The sequence below is a fragment of the Cylas formicarius genome, unplaced genomic scaffold (genome assembly GCF_029955315.1).
Source record: "Cylas formicarius isolate icCylForm1 unplaced genomic scaffold, icCylForm1.1 PGA_scaffold_6__28_contigs__length_40554024, whole genome shotgun sequence".
In the NCBI taxonomy this organism is placed as follows: Eukaryota; Metazoa; Arthropoda; class Insecta; order Coleoptera; family Brentidae; genus Cylas; species Cylas formicarius.
The window spans coordinates 30,860,651-30,881,732 of NW_026844347.1; the positions used below are offsets into that span (position 1 = coordinate 30,860,651).

At 32.9% G+C, this 21,082-nt stretch overlaps 1 protein-coding gene across 2 annotated transcripts in view; it reads right to left on the bottom strand.

Moving 5' to 3' along the window:
* LOC132704097 (chondroadherin-like protein) overlaps positions 1-21,082 on the bottom strand; it is a 104,587-nt gene that overhangs the window by 24,001 nt on the left and 59,504 nt on the right. For both annotated transcript variants that reach the window (XM_060673862.1, XM_060673861.1), the window contains exons 3-4: positions 13,728-14,007; positions 4,525-4,747 (exon numbers count right to left, since the gene is read on the bottom strand). In XM_060673862.1, coding sequence (XP_060529845.1) covers positions 4,525-4,747; positions 13,728-14,007 — 503 coding nt within the window. The remainder of the gene's footprint in view (positions 1-4,524; positions 4,748-13,727; positions 14,008-21,082) is intronic.

Here is a 21,082-nt window from a genome sequence, read left to right on the forward strand (position 1 = left end):
CCTAGCACCTGTTAAGGATGAAAACAGGGTCAGTTCGACCGTCTATAGAAATTGCACCCCATATCATACAGTTCGGTAAACTTTTTTTCGTGTAAAACGTCATATTATGATCTCAGAACAGAACAGACCCTGTTTATCCAATGTAAAATTCAGACAATCCCGTGCAAAGCGTAAGCTTGCTTATCGATGAGCTGGTCAGGTTATTTTCCTTCAGTTTTCTTCTTTCTGTCCACTGACTAATAGCCACTCTTCGAACTTCATGGAGCTGTTGTCGCACCTGAACGGGATTAGGGTGACGATTTCTTATTATTGTTGACACAATAAAGCGGTCATCTCTAGTAGTTGTAATTCGCTTTCTGCCTGTTTCAGAGCGTCTAGTAAAGGATCCAGTCTCCTCATACTGTTGCCATACTCGTCGAACTGCTGCGCGTATCATATCCAGTTATCCTGCAACAGCTCGCTGGCGATTCGATTTTCGATTAAAGCGATGACTTGAGCGGCTTTTTGCGGTGTAGTATGCATCAAGCTAACATAATTAAATTCTATCCAAATCCAAATTTAAGCCTATAACTAGTTTGTTATTATCACTGTAACTACTGCATAAACACGTATCATCAGATCAGATCACATTAAATTGTCTTCCAAATAGCATGTTTTTTTTTTGGGTAAGATGAATTGTTTTAGGAGAAAAATATATACTAAAGTCAAAAACATGTTTGCAGTTAATAATTTCCAACCTTGAAAGGAAAATTTTGATCATAGTAGCCTTTCGCAGCAATATGACTATATCTATTATCAAAGAATTTTATGGCGGTTTGTCTGAACATCAAAAAGCAAATGGAAATCTCGTGTACCCACAAACGATGCCTAAGAGATATTTATTCCCTGTTGGAAACGGCAAGAGACTTGAAATCGATCGTCTTTCAAATGAACGAGCAGCGTATATTCTTTTTGGAAGGAAGAGAAGTATATTCCATAGAATCAAAAAAAAAAAATGGCTACGTCATCCTGCGAAGCCGCACTTGCGTAAAGTTGATTCTAATCAGAAACTTTAAGTTAAATAAGAAATTAAAACTTCTAGTCCGGCATAACTTCCAAATTAACGCTGGTAATTAATCATATTTGTAATGTTTTTGGTATGGTCTGTTCATAGATAAAAGAAAGTGACCAATTGCTTTTGAACGGATTATCCAAGGGTGGTCATTAACGTACAGTGCAACAAGATTATTACCTTAATTAATAATTAATTGTTAAAAATTATTTTAATTAATGATTACCTTAATTAATAATAATAATCTTGTTGCATTGTATGTTAATGACCACCCTTGGAAAATCCGTTCAAAAGTGATTGGTCCCTTTCTTATATCTATGAACAGATCATACTATAAACTGATTTTGAAAATTTTTTATACCATTTGTTACTTGTTGAATAAATCACTTTTAGGAAAATACAAGTTTGTTTAGAGATTGAGACAAATAACCAATTATCTCTCATTTGAGAAAATGTTAAAGAATAGGTAAAAAAAATATTAATATTAAATTTAATTAAATATATTAAATCTACATATATTCGTTGTGTGATTTTTTTCGTTTCTCTTTTGCTTTTTTTTTATTTCGTTATTTCTTTTTACCTGTAATAACGCCGACGAAATGGTGCTTTCGCGATTGCGTTAAATTTTCCCCTTTTTGGTGGATACGTCAGGAAGAAGGACAGAAACTGGCGCTTAATAAAATTAACAAGTTACGTGCTCGCAACCCACATTTCTACCTCAAATATTTTTTCTTTGTTTTATCGCGTTCCAATAATTCTTTTTATATCTGAACGTGGAGTTTTGTTATCGATTTGATAGAACGTTGTGGGTCAATTTATTGTGTCTTTATTACAAACCGTAAAGCTTTTGGGAAAATTTAGGGACTAACATGTAGGTTTCGAAAAATAATAAGTTCCTATTATTATATATATTTTAACCTGAATATGAACATCTTAAATGGTAGATTTTTTTATATATTTTAGCTTAGCATTAAAAAAAGAGATTTTTTGAAAATTACGTTAATTCTATTTTCAGTTTTAGTTTATTAATTGGAAGAGTTTCTATTGTTAACAAAATTATCGGAACTAGATTTATTTATTCAATTAAAACTCTTTACGTGATACTTCAAATGTGAATCCAGGAATATTCCAACCAATTTGAAGGAATTATTGTTTAATTTATTTAGTTTTATGTGTGGAAATATTACATTTTCGATATTAGGGCTTTACTACTGTACTTAAACTACATAATTTCGGTTTATTGTATGCCTTAAAATTGTAAATTCGAAGTTAAACCGACAGGGAGTAAAATGCATGCCGTGCAAACCATCAAAAACTAACTTTCCTTTGGCAACTGTCCAAATGGCCCTTAAATATTTGTTACGACCGCGATATCTTCATCCCCCTCATTTAGTTTTATTTAAAACCATAAAATATTGTAGTGTAGTGTCTTTGCGATCTTGTCTGCCGAAATTTAACAATAATCTCCTCACGGTGGAAAATCTCGAGGAGGGTAAACGGATTTATTTAGTTCTATATCCTCTTCTGCTAATGTTAAAGAAAACATTCCGGAATAATATTAAAAATATTGCTATAAAATTATTCACAACTTAGCGTTTAGTGTTTTGATATTAATTTAAGTTTAAAATAAATGCTAAGCTATTAAATTTCGGTTAATGTATCAATTTTTTACAATTTCTTAAAATTGTATTAATTTTTAAAAAATGCAAATTTTAATATTGAGATTTGTAACTTATACTGCTCTATTACCTTTTCGCTAATTACAAATTTCAAATAAGAAATATTTTTTAGAGGCCACGTCAATAACTAAAAACGATGTGTGTCCCGCATAACGCAAAAAAAATTAGATGGATGCAATTTTTTTATTAATTTACGTAATTTTTACCTAGATAGTGTTGAATTTTGCTTTTTGGACATACATTTCGGTACATTGAAAAAGCTAAATTAACTGGATAACATTATTATTATAATTTAAACAAACAAATAAAAAAAAAAAACTTTCGTCTAAGGCCTAGAAATATTTTAAGCTGATTATCTGGTTCATATACTTTATAATAATTTTTATAGACATGTATGTAGGTAGGTAGGTAGAATTACAAAAACGAATTACCATATCTGAAGCTATTTACACAACTTAAGTTCAGTTAAAATCCTAGGATTTCTATGTGTGTATTAATTTGTATAATAATAAATTATTAATTATATTTTTAATAATAAATGATTTCTGTGGGTCAAGTCGTAAGCTAAATGCCTGCAGTGATATTTGAAATAGGATTTGGTAAATTTGTTAACATTGCAGTGTCATGATAAAAGACTAGTTTTGTCTCAACTAGTTTGAGATTGTAAAATCCAGTTTCGTCTTTGAAGGTATTTTTGTTTGAATCTTAAATTGTTTTCGCATCTTCTGGGTTTCAAGCCAAAAAATTAGAATCATGAAAATTGAAAAGATGTAGTGCTATGAACATTGATGAAAATTATGAAAACGCCCACCCTCAGCTTCATTGCAGGTACGTAACTTAAGACTTGCGGCTTAAAGCCGTTTTTTACAATTTTCTTGTTTGGCGAATCTCAAACCTGTATCCTTTCATCTTGAATATGTTGTAAGTATTATATTGAATGTCTTCAGATCTCCCTGTGAGATAATCCACATTATAAGTAGAAACCATTTGAGCCATAACTTTATCAGTACGGAGCGGAACTTTTATCTAAATAGTGCGCGAATTAATTAGATGGCGATAGTTTCAAGTTAACTTCTACTTTCGATTTCCAAGTAGTTGAGGCAATGTTCTCGTTAGATATTAATTTGAAATTTAAGCGTCGACGCCGACGAAACCAACAACTTCATTTCGTTGAACCCCTCCTACATAAGTTTTTGCACGATAGATTAGTGTTACTTAGTTAGCTCATTTGTTCGGTGATCATCAAGTTGATTTTACTAGTTACCGAGATGATCAATTAAACATATCAAACTGCTGACTTAAGAGAAGAAGTATTTCGCTAGTAATTATCTTATGGACTTTTTTGATATATCTGATGATCTATGGCGGCACTCTTCTAAGCAGACACACGTAGAAAGTCTTTTACTCTATGAAAAGGTAACTTGTTGAGATCCTCAAGTTTGAGGATTTGGCCCCTACTTTTGAGGACCTGATTCTTCCCACTGCCGGAGTACATTCCTTGGAGAATTTTTAGATTTGATAAGTTCGAATGAGCCAGCCTTCGTAATTACAGCCAGTATGTCCGGCATATTCTTTAAGGATTGATTGAAGTGTTAAAGCTAACATCTATGTGCATATTCGATAGGAAGTGGTTGAATTTTTCGTTACCTTCCAGCCCATTAGCTCTATATTTCTCAACCTATCCTCAGAATCAGGCGTATTTTGAAGGTCTTATTACAATTAAATTACAATATTTATTCACATCGAAGAATATTATTACGCAGCACTAAATTTTTTGTCATATGGAATACTTACTTTTCTAGACCCACGAAAGCATCAGGATCGATGATAGTAATTTTGTTCTCGTATAACGTGAGGATCTCGAGGGTATCAAGACCCTGAAACGCTCTGGCGTGTAGGCTGTTGATCTTGTTGTGATTCATGTTCAATATTAGGAGGTGGTGCAGGTTTTTGTAAGCGGCTGACGGTACTTGGGTTAAACTGTTTTGAGAGACGTCCAACTGTGTCAGCATCTTTCCTGAAACAAATAACGAAACTTGTTTGATCTTGTTTTCGAAATTTCGTGTAACAAATCGTGCCCGAGTTAGCAAGCAAAAAACTTCATTTGTCATTGCTTAAAATATTTTGAAATAGCGAATTTTACCCTTGTTAATAAAATATAAGCTTTACTTAAACTATAGTTCTATACTATACTATATATTCGATTAAAAAATCAACTCTGTAGCTTTAAATTTCAATAATTAGATTAATTTAAGTAATAGTTTGGTCAAATATACTAAAATAACTAAAATACCTTGTTAATAATATGTAACATTTTTTATATCACGACTTTTTGGTACGATTTAGACAATATTCTCATAATAATTCATTTTATACTGTATAATTTATTAAAAAATAAACTCTGCAGATTTATATTTTTATAGTTTACAATAACTAATGTGTAATCAGTAAAGTAATAGTTTTGTCAAATATAATAAACTGACCAAAACACGTTGTTAATAATATGTGACCTTTTTTATATTACGATTTTTTGGTACTACATAAACAATATTCTTATAATAATTCATTTTATATTGTATAATTAATTAAAAAAAAACTCTGTAGTTTCATATTTTTGTATTTTACAACAAATAATCGGTAAATCGGTAAAGTAATAGTATTGTCAAATATTGTCAAAAACTAACCAAAACTAACCAAACCACTTGGTTAATAATACCTTTTTTATATCCCGATTTTTTGGCACGACTTAAACAGTATTCTTATAATAATTCATTTCACATTGTATAATTCATTAAAAAATAAACTCTGAAGCTTTAAATGTTTGTATTTTAAAATAACTAATCGATAAATCAGCAAAGTAATGGTTTTGTCAAATATGCTTCCATTTTCCTAAGACATAGCTTATCGATACTAATTTAATTAGGTATTTGCCACAGTTGGTTAAATCCTGAGTCGGCCTAAAATGTTAATTTTGTTTTTAGGTCAGCGAAATGTAGGAGGAAGGTTTATCAGAAAACTGTGTTTTATGACCAATTAGAGCAAAACCGTTGATTTGGGGAAATTTAAGCTTCCGAAAAATTTATAGCGGTTGTTGAGTCGTTAACTATTGACAAAAGATGAGATGTAAGCGCTCATGAGTAATGTTGAATTAGGTTTGATTGATTTTAATATTAATTTATATCTGTAGTAAACTTCTGAATTTGGAGCTACGGGCTGTTAGAAGTTTTAAGAAATTTTGGCACAATTTTCGTATTTCTTTCAGATTTAAAATGTTTTTTTTTTTAATTTACCAGTGACATCCGAAAGTGGTAGCGCTATTTCTAAAAATTCAAATTATTTTCAAAATCGTCATTTTTTCATCAAAATTTTTTCATGAAATTTTTTAGCAACAAAAATTCATTTACTACTTTCACCAGTGACATCCACGTAGGAATGTTTTGAACATTGGAATGGAACGTTTTATACAGGGTGTTTCAACAGAAGTTCGAAAAACTGATGAGTGTGATTCTTTGTTTAAAGTAGAGATTAATTCGTTATATAAACGTTGAGTCAAAGCTAACCATTAAGAAAATATGCGCTAAAAATATGGCGGAAGAATAATGTTGTTTCTTATCTGAAAACAATAAAATAATACGGAATTATTATTATTATAAAATACATTTTGTGCATGTGCTTTTATTTTTCTTTTTTTAAATGAGCGGAGGGGATGGAATTAGATTACCCTAACTGACTAACCAAAACGAACCAAAACAAATGAACATAAATTGGATAGACAAGTTTATTAAAAACTTTTTTCTTTTGCATGAAACTAACAATTTCCAAATTAAAACAAAAGAAAAGCTTTGCATGTCAAAAAAATATATTTTGGAAAAAATAATTTAGTTGGGTGACTTCAAGCAGTGGTATCTGGTACCAACATTTACACATTATCTTCTAAACAATTTTAAAAATAATTTATTAATAAACATATCTTCTTTAAAAACGCTTTTTTAAAAATGTAACTCAATTAAAAACAGAACAAATAGGCAAGAAACTTAAGGCAAAACTAAAATACAAGTTGAGTGGTGAAAAATTTCGTGTAATTCGTCATTATTTTATTAAAACTGAATTTTTTATTGTTTTAGTCATATTTTCTATTTTGGATAATGAGAAATGCCTAAAGAAGTGACAGCAGCCTACTAGATTTTTCTATCAAATTATCTCGTTATGCTTAGAAAATATATTGGAAGAACTCCACACCATAATAAGGTCAATGAAAAAAATTGAAAATTGTAAATACAAATTCTTTAATATATCTTAAAAATGCTTCTCGACAAACTACCCTAACGGTCTCGGAAAAGCTTTGTTAAGAAACGTGTAGCCGGCAGAGGGCTAAAGAGACCAGAGCAAAACGTTCCGTCAGTGTAAATTGACCTCAGAAACATCTAAGATATGGCGCCTTGGATGAATTTTTTATGGGGTCATGTTAAAAGCGGGGCATGTCAAATCAACCCGGAAATAGTTTCGAAGCAGAAACACTACATTTCAGGAATAGCATGTAACATCAGACACACGCGGAAACATTGTCATGCATGACATTTTTACCGAAAGTTTCGATCTGTCACAAGGTTCTTGAATTCCTCTTAGTATAATAAATAATTTATCGCTCCGATATAAACCGCTTATTCAGTTTCCCAATTTACATACTCGATTTTTTACGGAGACGCCTTTAACAATTTCATTTTGGAATCGAGCTACGATGCAAAGCAAATATTTTACCAAACTTTACTTGTTGAATCAAATTCGATGATAACTGTTGCTACGTTGCGCAACTCTTAATAAGCGATTTACAAATTACGTGCAACTTAAACGGAAACAGCACCGGAGAATTTCGTTAATTAAATTCGTCGGTCCTACCGGAAGGGGATTTTCGGGATAGCTCCGGCTGGTTTGATTCTTAATGGATGGCTTTTCTTATTGTTTGACTTTAGCGGAACGGCTGTTTGTTTAGTCGGATTTTATTAACACTGAACGGGATCAAAAATAAAAGCCCATTAATATCGATTTTGGATATTTTATTTGTCGAGCACACACAGTAGTAACGCTCTCTCATAACCTGCAATACAAACATTATTGTTTTCTAGATCCTTATTATCAACTCTCCAGTAAAAAAACAAGTGCATTTCCAAATTGTACAATTTACCAAATTATTTTGCCCTTGTTTGTTCGTAAAGAATTAACTGATTTTTACTATTCATAATGTGCTTGGGAAAATTCCAAATGCTCCAAGCTACTGAAAATATATATGCACATTATACTAAAAAAACTCACGTTGTTTACCAAACAACTTCCCCAAAAACACGAATTTCCTAAAAAGAGGGTTTCGCATAAAGATATCTTCAGCCAAATACTTCAATCATTTTGGCTCGATATTTTTCTTTTATTTCAATGATATAGAAAATAGTAATAAAAAAAATGTATATTTACGAACGATTTATTACATATAAAATATAAACGTTATTGTTTATTACTAAAAATTTTAGAGTATACAAACTTCTGTATAAACCAAGATATGTTGAAAAATGGAAAATACTCGACAAGGGGTAGTCGCGGACTACATAAAGTATCATTATTATAAAAACACAATGGTTTCGTTTTGTTGACTAACCGTACAAAGCTTTTTTAATTGGAACCAAAACTAGAAGCACTTGGCACGTTCGTGGGCAGTTAAAACAATTAGAATCCCAAAATAAACTTCTTGAAAATTTGTTGCTGATGATTTTTTTAATTGAAAGTTGAACTTTAACCTCCATTTTAAATGTCCTGAATCGATATGTTGCTTGATGCTTTTGCGGTCATTCCCACCAACCTGCCCCTAATGTTGGATTGACTGAATTTTCGAGAATTTTTATTTCTTCGCCTTTGTGTTTTCATTGTAGATAAGGGCTCCCAATTACACCCGGCATTAGAAAGACAATTTTCACGTGTTCTTCATAGACACTCAATTTAATTCTGAGCCTATCGAAAGCAAAACTACTTCCAATGACGGATGATGAAAAGGTATAAAAAAAGGCAAAAAAAACTAGCCGAATTGTTGAAGTACAAGTCATGGATTCTCCACCAAAATAATGTGTTGGCTAATTCTGGGTCGGCTGTCAAGAGATTTCTAGCAGAGTACACTATCTCATTGTTAAGCACCCACTACGATACGATACGACTTAATATCGTTTTACAACATCTCAACAGAGAAAACTCTGATTTTATCACCTCGTGTATTAATAGGAAATTGAAAAGAAATAATGTCCGATATATAGAAAATAAAGGAGGTTGTGTGAAAAATTTTCAGCATTAATTATTAATATTCTTATTATTTGAATAATATAATTTTATTATTTGCCGTTTTTCTTCCTCTGCATAACCCATTTGAAATATCTTTACATACGCTGCAGATCTTTAGTTTTGATTAGTTGTCAAAAGTAGAACATTGTTGAAACAATTGCAAACATAGATAATATGGTTGCTATCAAGGCAGACTTGACCATTTTTAAATATGTTGCTGTCATTTTGAGATCATCACTTGTTTTTCCGACATTTACATAAGATAATAGAGCAAAAATCTTTTGTATTTACACTTTTTTTCTATCTTTTAAAATTAACCCTATAGATGGGTGTCAAAATATAATGAATAATGAAGTACATTGATATAAACCTCGTTATATAGTAGTCATACCTCTTATAGGGTGAAAATTGTGCAAAGATCTGGATGTAAAAAACCCAATAAATAAAACGGAAGCAAGGCTCGATTCCGGTTAAAATAAAAAAGAAAATGAGACTCTACATTAGCTAATGAGTTTTTTATTATCTAAATCAGATAGGCGCGTGACCACCCTGCGTGATAGGCAATCGTTAGACACACTTTTTAATTATCTGCCCCTTTGAATTATTTAAATATGACGAATGGCATGCCGTATCAAGTGTTTGTTCCGCTGTAAATGTAAATGTTATTCCTCGACGCATGTTTCGTGATATCAACGTCACCGATACCGTTATTATTTCGTTTCATCCCACTTCTTTCCACCCACCAAATTAATTAGTAAACAAATCAAATTCTTAAAGAGATTTTACGAAAGTTTGAAATAATTATAAATAACGCTCAGTACTTCCGTTCCAGTGTTGAATTTATTGCTTTAAGCAATTAATCAAAAGTCGTTTTTGAGAGCGAAAACTTTTTCCAATTTAACGCTCGGATACACTTTGTGCGGTAAAAACTCTTTTTAATTATATAAATCGGAAGGGCGTATAACGCTCACAAATATTTAAATAAAGCCTGACGTAGTCCGATGCAACAACAAAGGTTTTGATGAATTATGCAGCTGGGCGCGCCCAGGAAATTGAAATTTGGATTGCGATGCGTCTGTTGTTACCAATGATTGGCCATTTTCGCTTATACTCTACTAGTAAATGCACGAAAAGAAAAATTCGATCACATTGTAATCAATCTTTCTTTGTCCTGTGCTCTCACTCCAAATGGAAGCTTGATTTTAGAAATGAAAGTGCCACTTTGAACCAAATTATACTGAAATAACAATCGCGTTACAGAAAAGTGAGACAAATTTTACAATTGAATGACGTCTCTTTTCGTCGTCATTCTATTACTTTCTACTTATCCATTATTAATAAAATTAATATACCAAGAAATGTAAATATTAGAAATATTCGAACCTTTTAAAAGAATACGCATAAGCATTTACGTAACTATTACCATTTAACCAATATTTTTCGTTTCCTAAAAGAGGGAAAAGTTTTAAATTTTCTTTTAAAATTTCTGTGACTTGTGAATATTAAAATACATATTAATATTGTATTCATAAATAATAAATTGTCCTTTGCGGTTGCTACTTGGAAATATTTTATTTATAAGATAAAATTTGTATATTTGACTTATATAATAAACCCAATGAGTTATTATTTATTTATCAAACCAGATCACAACATTTAATGTGCGATCGGTGTAAAAATGTAAATGCTTTTATACTTCGGAATATCTATCTAAACTACTGTAGTCATTTCTAAAGTTCTTATTTAATTAATACCCTCATGAAATTATTAATCCTGCATAATCCTCTGCATTACTTTAACCACTGTAATTAAATTGATGGAGTTAGTTCACTGCTTTGAACTAACCGTACTGGGTAGACAGAAGTTTCATTTTATGTGTCTCGCCCGCTTTTGATTAAGGCGTGTTTTCCTTTGACATTTGATAAGTTCAGTTCGGACTTTTTCGAAAAAAACACTTAAAATGCTCTGGGAAGTATCTACAAAATCGTATATTCACAAATGCGCTTAAAACAATAAGAGCTTGTAGAAGTATCAGCTTGAAGAATAAATATGCATTATTAGTTATAGCCAAATACGGCTATTCCGATGTGATTTTTTGGATTTTCCATCTATCACGAAGTTCATTTTTATCTATTAAATAGTTTCTTTGGCTGATTCTTCGTCGGATGCCCACCAATGCACTCCGAGTGACTATAGTGTAAACAATTTTGCCGTTACAGCAAAAAGAGCACCGTCCAACTTTTAATTGATTTGGTTAAATTGTCGACAACGGGGCCCGCGCACACGCTACCGACGCGAATTTAATTAAAATCAGCTGACCCAAACACACAATCTCTAATTTGGCAATTAGAGCAATAATTTTCCCGCACCATTGTACACGCCTAGGGACCTAGGAAAAAAGAGAATTCTATCTCGTTTTTATAGGAGATTCTCGCCCGGCAGGCATCCAATTGTTTTTTCTTTTTTTTTAACAGCAACATAATTTAATTTAAAGGACGTAATATCTTTTGGTACATGTATCCATGTTACATGTACATTTTTTTCCGCGGCGATGATACTCAAAGCAAAAGGCAGTTTCAAAATATTTCATTTTCGTATTCCAGGTGAGGGAAATTTGAATATACTGTGCTCAATTTACCTGAAACAAAAGATGTCGTTTTCAAAACAACACTAGCTGGTAAGCTATTATCTTGATTCAGGTTTAAAGGCCGTCGTCGGTTGGAATTACTTCCTAACGTTTCGCTAGCACGAGTGGCGAGCTTCTTCAGAGGTCCTTCGATCTCCAACCGACAACGGCCTTTAAACCCGAATCAAGATAATAACTTATCAACGGGCCGCGAAAGCCTTAACCAATTTAACACTAGCTGTCCTTGTTTTTAATTTGTTTTTTATAAACGCGGTATCATAATGAGATGACCAGAATGAAAATTTTATAGATCTTGTTAAGTAAAATCCAGTGACGTACTCAAATTTTTGCAAAATATATCATTTTAAAGATACGACAAAAATATTGTTTACTAAATGGCACACCATGTATATTTTTTAAATTTGATTTTACTTTTCACGAACTTTTCAAAAATTTATAATTGCCTAAATACACTTATAAATAGCCATATATTTTAACAAAACATGCAGTTAACAAATTATTATTATTTTATTATAAAAAATATTAATAAAATACAGGAACTAGTATACTAAACTGATTTCCACCAGCTGCCAGATATTACTGAGATTATTTATGAATTCTTCTTTGGGCAATTACGACGAAAATTAGTCTAGAATGTAGAATCCAGAAATCAGTGGCGTACTCAGATTTTTTTTTAAGTATAAGTTTCGAGATACAATAAAATTCCACAATATATTTAAAAAAAAAAAATAAGCCGCAACGAATACGAAAAATGTCTGGAAGCTGAGTTTGAGTAATTTTTTTAGTGTTTACTATTTTTTGCATTCTGTTGTTTTAAATTTTCTGATAATAAAAATATGAAAATGCATTTGTATTATAAAAATATAATTTATCGTATATAATGCATAACCAAATTTCATTTCAATTTACAAAACATAACTTTGGCTGGTATCTAAAAATTTTTTTCTTTTGCATAACAAAAAGATCTATTAGATTACCATTTCTGGATTTTAGGATTTTTTTAAAAACGACGTATTTCATACTTTTGCAAAACTTCTGGATTCCTCCTGCATCAGAACTTGCTAAATTTTCGCCAATCAACCTGTTGGCTTCTTCACAGCTTAATAGAAACTGGCTCGCATTTTACTCGGTACCTCCTTATATATTGTTTGAGGGGGGCGGAGCTAAATGTGGGACATAAACACCGTCTCGGATCACTGATTCCCATATTGGAAACAGGTAGAGATCTGAGTCGCGGTTAAGATTGTTAGGTTGTTTATATCTATATCTAATCTATATATTCATGCAAGAATTTAGTTTTATCGAATAAAATGTTATATCCGGTTTCGTGATTGTGTTCGGCAACAGCTGATGAGTTTATTTGTCGTAGTCATAAGGCTCATTCGTGTTCTTTGAGCCTAGGTGATATTTTTCGTCCGGTTTCTCTAATGTATTCTTTGCCGCATATGAATAGAATGCTGTAAACTGCTGGCATCTCAAATGGATTTTATCTTTGACGGACGAAGATGTTGAGAGATTTTTGGACAAGTGGTAAATCTGGTTTTGACGTTATAATTCTTTAGAACTTTTGGTATTTGGTCAGTGATATTTTGAATGTAAGGAAGGACCACAGTGGCAAGTGTAGGATTGATTTCGGCCTCATTGCTATTGGAAGGTTGTGGCGAAGTGTATTTTTTGATCGAAAGCTTAATATCTTTAATGTGGTAAAATGCTAGCCAGTTTCAGTCAAGTTATGAAGAAGCCAACAGGATGATAGACGAAACGTCAACAACTTCGATTCAGCAAAAACCGACCAAAAAGTATTACACTAGCCTGTGGAAAAAAACATCTTTCGTTTGAGACATCCCGCAATAACAATGAAAACTTGGGTTGGAAGATTGGGGTTAAAATCTTACTGCTGTCTGGACGTCAAACCTAGGTGTTGTCTCGAAAACCTGGTACTTTTTACTGTTTAAATGAAGATGGAAGTTAAACACTCCTATTTTGCCTTCAGCAAATTATAGAAATTAAACCATGTACAAGGGTTGCTTACCGATAGAACTAAGCGAAGCCTCCTCGACCACCGATAAGCTACTGTTGTGAATGGTAAGGTGATGGATGTCCAGGCCCAGGAACACGAACCCGGGTAGTTTCCTAAGGTTGTTGTGTCGCAACTTGAGATAGAATATAACGTACGATTTTCCTTTGAGTACACTCATGGCCTCGCTTATATGCTGTTGATCGGTGAACTCGCACAAGATGTCCAGACCGTTTTTCTTCACTTGGCAGCTGCACGGTGATATTTCTGCACGCGGAGGGCATTGCTGTTGCACCTGCAACGAAAATATCATGTAAAATCGGAATTGCATGGAAATATTTACTTTTAGAGTCGGTCGAGGTGGTAAATTTTGTTTTGCCGTAGATTTTGATTCCGCAAAGGGACATAACGACGTAACCAATCTATCAAGCTAGAAGTTTTTGAGTATTTCTTAAGTCAGTGTGAAACAAGTTTTGATTTATAGGAAGGCTAAAATGAATTAGAAAGCTATAGCATCGATCAAGTACTTTTCGCGAAATTGTTAAGAAATATTACAATTAATGGAGAGATGACAAAAAACTATTAGTAAATTACAAAATGTTGTTACAAACTGGTGGCAAAAAATAATAGAGCTTGAATTGCGGGCGGCTGGTTTTTGCAATCTTAGAATTCTACATGAATGGGGTTTTCAAAACTTTATTTTTGGTCATATACATGATTATACGAGCGTGACAATAAGAACAAGGTTTTTTTAATTACTACGTTTTTGATATTGCTGCTCTAGTTACAATGACTTACGTACTCCTTAAATTTTGAGGTCGCAACTTTAATTCGTGAATTTTAGCTAATAAAATTTCGCTGGTGAAACAAGATTTATTTTTTGCTAAATGTCGTCAATTTTTCCTTATCTCTCTCTCGTTTCTTGTTCCATTACTATTCAATAGATTTGTTCTACTATTTCAGGTATTATTCATTCCAGCTTCTCTCTCTGTCTCCAGCTTCCCTTCGCCCTTCTCTTCGTCTTCTTCCTGCTGAAGGATACGTCCTTATCTGTTTTGGAAGTCACCCATTGGTCAATACTCTGAACGTAGCCGTGCCATTTTAGTTGTTTCGTTATCCAATATACTGTGTTAAAATTCCATACGGATTTTTTCCAGCTTTGACCTGCCCACCCCATGCGTCCAAAAATCCATTTCCGTCACTTTCAAGATTTCCTTAGCTCTTTCTTTGAGTGACCAACAATGTTGTTTAACAATAGGTGTTTGTTGCGTTTTTTAGCGTCGCCGTAGACTTTCTTCGTTGTAGATTTATGTCTTTAAGGTCATCATTGGGGTCTCTATCATTGGAGATATTTACGCCTAGGTACTAGGTACTAGGTACTAGGTACTAGGTACTAGGTACTTGTAATTTTGGAAGTTCCTTATTCATTCCAAAATCAAGTTTTGCTGGGTTCCTTCGAAACTCCTATATTCCGTTTTTACAAATTTTCACTTCGAGTCCCCACTTCTCGTATTCTTCGATGTGTTTACGACTCATATCATGGTATCATGACTTGATCGTCTGCGAGTGATTAAGTGGTATACCCATATTATGAACATTTCTGCTTCCATTTCAGAGATATCTTTTACAGAGTGTTGGTGAAAGACAACAGACCTCTTTCGGTTGTTTTTTGGAGCGATTCTGGTCTAGATGTTATTTGCGGTTTTGATTTAAATTTTTCAATTTTTTACCCCATCTATAATTTGGACGTTAGAGTTTGCCACAGCTTTACCAGTGGCACTCTCTTAGGCTTTTCTTTGAACGACAAACACTGGGATGTACTTTCGTACCAACCGTCGACATCATATCCAGCAACTGCGTCAGATGGTCGATTGTTTATTTTCCCGCTCGGAATCCAGCTTGTTAAACGGCTTCGTGATGGGCATATTCATGTTCCATTCCGTTCTTCAAAGCTTTGCCGTATATCGTGCTGATCGAGTCCATCTCTGCAGTACCCCTATAATTGTCGCAGTTTTCGTTACCACCTTTTATAGACTAAACTTTACTTCACTGTTTTGCTGTAATATTCTCTGGTTCTGGTGCTTTTATGTTTCAGATATTTATATATTACTATTAGTATATAGTATAGTACAGTATATAATTAGGGCGGTCTTCAGTTAGGAGATCATTGAAATATTTATCCCCCTTATGAATTGGTATTGGTATTATTATATTCCTTCCTTTGTTTTGGCGCATCGATTTTAATAGCCTGCAACTTTCAGTGCTTTTTGTTCCTACTGAGTGCTATCGATCTCTTTTTTATTTGATAGGGCATCAAAGCCTTTAAATGAAAGTAAGTATTTGATAATTCCGCATTTTTCAAAATCTTCCATTTTTGTAAAAATGTCAATATTGATTTCGTCACAAGGCTGAATAATTAATGTAATAACCTGAAAATTTATATGTAACTAGTTAAGGATAGTACTACAGAAAAAAAATTATATGGAAGTGTCCACTTCATGTCAGTGAAATATATATATATATATATATATATATATATATATATATATATATATATATATATATATATATATATATATATATATATATATATATAGGGTTTTTTACAGCTTTCGCTGTCTCCCTTCTCTCAACCTACGCCTCCATCCATCTCTGTCTTGCCATTTATCTCCGATACCTCTTTTTTCCATAGATCATCTACTTCATCCCTCCAAGATCTTCTGGGTCTACCCCTTTTCCTTCTACCTATGGGGCTCCATTCTGTTATCTTGTGTATCCATCTATTTCTGTCCGTTCTTCTTACATGCCCATACCATACCAATCTCTTTTCTTCAATCAATGTTAAGGTATCTTTCTTGACACCCATTCGTTGCCTGATTTCCTCGTTTCTTACTTTGTCTATTCTATTTGTCTATTCGCGAAATTTTACAACTTCTCCTCCAGTATTCCATTTCAGTGGCCTGTATTTTACTTTTGTATTTTTTGTTGATCACCCAGTTTTTCGCGCCGTATGTCATTACGCTCTGTACTATGGTGTTAAATATATGTGATTTGGTGTGTCGAGTGATGTGTCTATCCCAGAGTATTGGATTTAGTAAAGTAAAGACAGTCGCCTCTGATTGGAATTCCCATTTGTTCACATTTTTTCTTCCATGGTTTTAAGATCTCCTCTAGAAATATTTTAAACAATGTTGGTGATGTGGAGCATCCTTGTAGCAGCCCTTTTGTTGTTTTAAAGCTTTTTGAGAGTCTATCCTCGATTTTTATAGATATTTGGTTTCCTTCAAACATTTTTTTAACGGTCTCTATTAATTTTTGTGGCAATCCGATGATCGTCATTGCCTTCCATAGTATCCCCCTGGGTATGGTGTCGTATGCTTTTTTTAGGTCTATAAAGGCTAAGTGAACCGGTCTATTTTTAGCCATTTTCTTCTCTATCACTTGTTGTAATGTATATATGTGGTCCCTACAAGATCGACCCGCCTTAAAACCTGTTTGTTCTTCTCCAATTTTACCTTTTATTTCTATTTCTAGTTTTGCCTTTACGAGTTTTTCATATAGTCTTCCCACAGATGATATTACGCTAATTCCTCTGTAATTTTCGCAATTTTTACGGTCGGCTTTTTTGAATATCGATGTCATATATGCAGTTGTCCACTCTTTTGGTAGTTGTTCTCCATTTATTGCTCTTAGAAACATTTGGTATATCATTCGGTATAGTTTTTCTGATCCGTATTTTATTAGTTCAGGAACAATGCCTCCTGGGCCGGCAGCTTTATTATTCTTCATATTTTTAATGGCCATTTTTACTTCTTCTAAGCTAAGATCTATATCCTTTTGGTCGTGTGATGTTGTCTCCGAGTTTTCTCCAATAAAAGTAGGTCTATCCTCTGTTAGCAGTTTTTTGTAGTATATTTCCCACGTAGTATCTGGTATGTATTCTAGATGGACTTTTTCTTTCCTATTGGTTCTAAGAGATTTAATTAGACGCCAGGATTCTGAATTACGCGTTCCTCCTATATATTGTTCCACATTTTTGCAAGCCTCTTCCCATTTGTTGTTCTTTTCTTTCTGTACTATTCTTTTGACTTCTCGATTTTTCTCTCGGTATATCTCTCTATCTTCATCTGTTTTTGTATTTAACCACTTCATATAAAGTTCCTTCTTTTCTTTTATGATTTCCCTTAGGTCTTTATTAATGTCTATTTTATGTTGGTTTTGTGATTCTTCCTTCTCTCCGAGAGCTTCAGTAGCTGCTTCTTTGATGCATGTTTTTATGTGCTCGTATGTTGTCCCTAGGAGGTCGAGGCTGAATTCTTCCAGTTGTTGGTCTATTCTTCGCTGATATAAGTACCGTATTGACTCATAGGATAAAAGCTGTATATTGAACTTTTGTTCTTTTTGTTTATGTTCAAATGCTATTTCTTTTTTTGGTTCACGTTTGTTCCATGACCAGGGGAACTCCATTTTCGCGATTAATAACCTGTGGTCTGTGCCGCATTCTGCACCTCGTTTCACTCGGACATCTTTTATTTTAATTGATCTGAGATCTCTGGTCTCTTGTACCCAAGTGAATTTATGAATTTCCTTGTGTCGGTAGAAGCCATTTGTAATCTTGAGATTATTAAATTCGCATAGTTCGATTAGAGCCTCTCCTTTGGTATTAACCGTATCTTCTCCGAATCTACCTATTATGGCATCGTTTTCTTTTCTTCCTGTTCTTCCGTTGAAGTCTCCTGCTATTATGAGTTCTTGATTTTGTTTAATTTTATCAATTTCTTCTTGTATCGTTTGTGTGAAGCTTGTCTTTTCGATTAGTGCACTATCTTCCGTTGGTCCATATACTCCGATTACTATTATGTGTCTTCCAAAAACTACGATATCTATTTTAATAACTCTATCATTTATTGGTTCTAAGCTTTTTATACATTTTATCCATTTCTTTTTTATTAAGATACCGATTCCGGCTTTTGCTCTTTCCTGTTTTTTAACTCCGCTCCAGCAATAAAAGACATCATCTATAATTTCTGTTCCATTCAGTGAAATATAAAAATGAAATTCGGAAAACAGTGATTATTCTAATGTATATATAAGGGATCACGTAGTTACTAAACTGGTGGCGAAACTTTAAGCTAAATTGATTTCGGTTAAATGTAATTTAAACTTTGGACCTATTAATGGAAAACCATAGCGTTCGTTGTAATTATAGTGTCTAAATTGCTAGCCGAGAGAGTAATTATTTTCTTTTTCCCCGAGTTGCAGTTATTCATAGTAAATGCAATATGCACAGTAAATCGTGCACGTTGGAACATGTTGGAAACAAGGAAAATTGAACGGAAATTTCCCGGTTTAGGCGCGAACCGGAATCCATTTCCGCAATCTTAAACAAGTGGTGTCGGGTGTTGGGGTGGAACACAGCAGTAAAATTGGACCGGATTCAATTGTCTGTTTATATTTTATGGGCACTGAGAATGGTAGAAAGTTGGCCGAGAAGAACTGCGCCGTGAGGACTGTTATATTTTAGAAGTATGGACATTTTTTTCTGTTATACTGTTATATTAATTCATATTATTATGCTTTATATAAATCTTCCTAAAACAGTCCCTACTTGAGGTAGCTCGATTTCAAGTTAAATTTGCCCACATTTTCCAATTTAGTGGTTTAAGATAATGACTCTAAAATGTTGTCCTAGGAAAGCGATACAAATTCTTATATAGATAATTTATTTATAATGGATCTTTTCCCAGTTTGCTATTGGTTGATTTGTGGGGGTTGGTGAAATCGGAGTATGCTGTCGGTTTGACAGTATTTTCTAAGTCGTGGAAGCTTTGGAGTTATTTCTATTGCGTCTTGTGCTTGTAATTAGTAATTATCACCTCACTGTTACTCAATTGTTTTTCAAGACTCGGTGTGCCATTTTTATTGAGGTACCATAAGCATTTTAATACAATTTATTTCTTACTTGATGATGAACATCCGTCAGATTCAAATGCTGACAAAAACTTAATTTTAAATGTGTTTCTGTTTCTGAAATCGACATCTGGGGAAAGTGGAGCCATAAATTCAACGTCCGACATGACTAAAATAGTACGTGACATAGTTATGGATGGTGTTCAGGAAAGAAAATTCCTACACAAAGAAGCGGTTATTGGAAGTTCTTAAGACTGTTTGTTGTTTGACAAGAAGTATAACGTGGACAATTTGTCCGTCTTCCACCATGTCACCGCAATTTTAATTCGATAGAACTGATATGGGGACAGCTGAAACCCAGTTAAAGAAGAAACAACACCTCGCCGAAATGTAGTTATGGGGCAATAGAATAATTAAAGAAGAAACAACACCTCGCCGAAATGTAGTTATGGGGCAATAGAATAATTAGAAAAGAAGTAGAAAAAAAATCCGCTTCTAGTAGAAATGTTTACAGAAGTCGACTAGTGCTAATTATAAATGTTATTATTAATTATTAATGTAAATATTAATTATTAATGCAATTAATTGTATATAATTATTAATGTAGGAGTCCAGTGACGACAGTGATTATTTTGATAGAATAACTTTTTCTTATAAGTATTATAACATTGTTTTATAGGTAAATTTACTTCCTCATTAATATTTGTAATAAACATTTTATAGTAAGAATGGATTTTTCACTGCATGGAGTAATAATAATCGATAAATCTCACCGATGAAACTCTACACAAATCCGTCAGCTTTCGAAGTAACAAAGTACTGTTCTGAAACGTCATTGTGGAATTGCGAATCTATTTATTGATGACGTCGTAAAAGCGCTATATCGTTCGGCGAACTATACCTGTGATAGGCAACCAACTCAAGTGAATGTTACGGAATGAATAAATCTAAAATTAACTATTAAAATTGCAAATTGCTACTGAACACTACGGTTAATCATTTTTTGCTTAGTTTTGGCGATTATAGGGCGAGATGTTTCACAGAGAGAGTCTTCCAGTAATGTTATGGAGAAAACTTACTATAAATAACTGTCCGTGAAAGAAAGATCAAAAAGAGTGATCAAATTTTTTTAATAATTCTTGTTTTCAATGTAAATTTTCAGAAGAGCCTGATTCAGTATTTGACTTTTCTTCCATAAATAATAGTATAATTTCAGATAGATTCCCTTTCGCAAAAATGTTTGAAAAAATGGCTCTTTGAAATATCAAGCAACGAAAATTGAGGAAGTCTGCTTTTATATTCAATTTATAACAATTTACGATAACTGATTAAAAGTTAATGTCTTTATAAATTGAAAATTGTTCAGCGAAAGAAGCCCTAAATGTGTTCGAGAAATAAACCCTAACAATTAATCAATTTTTGGATATAAGTGTAAGAACTTAGAGCACGTTCTTCACAGT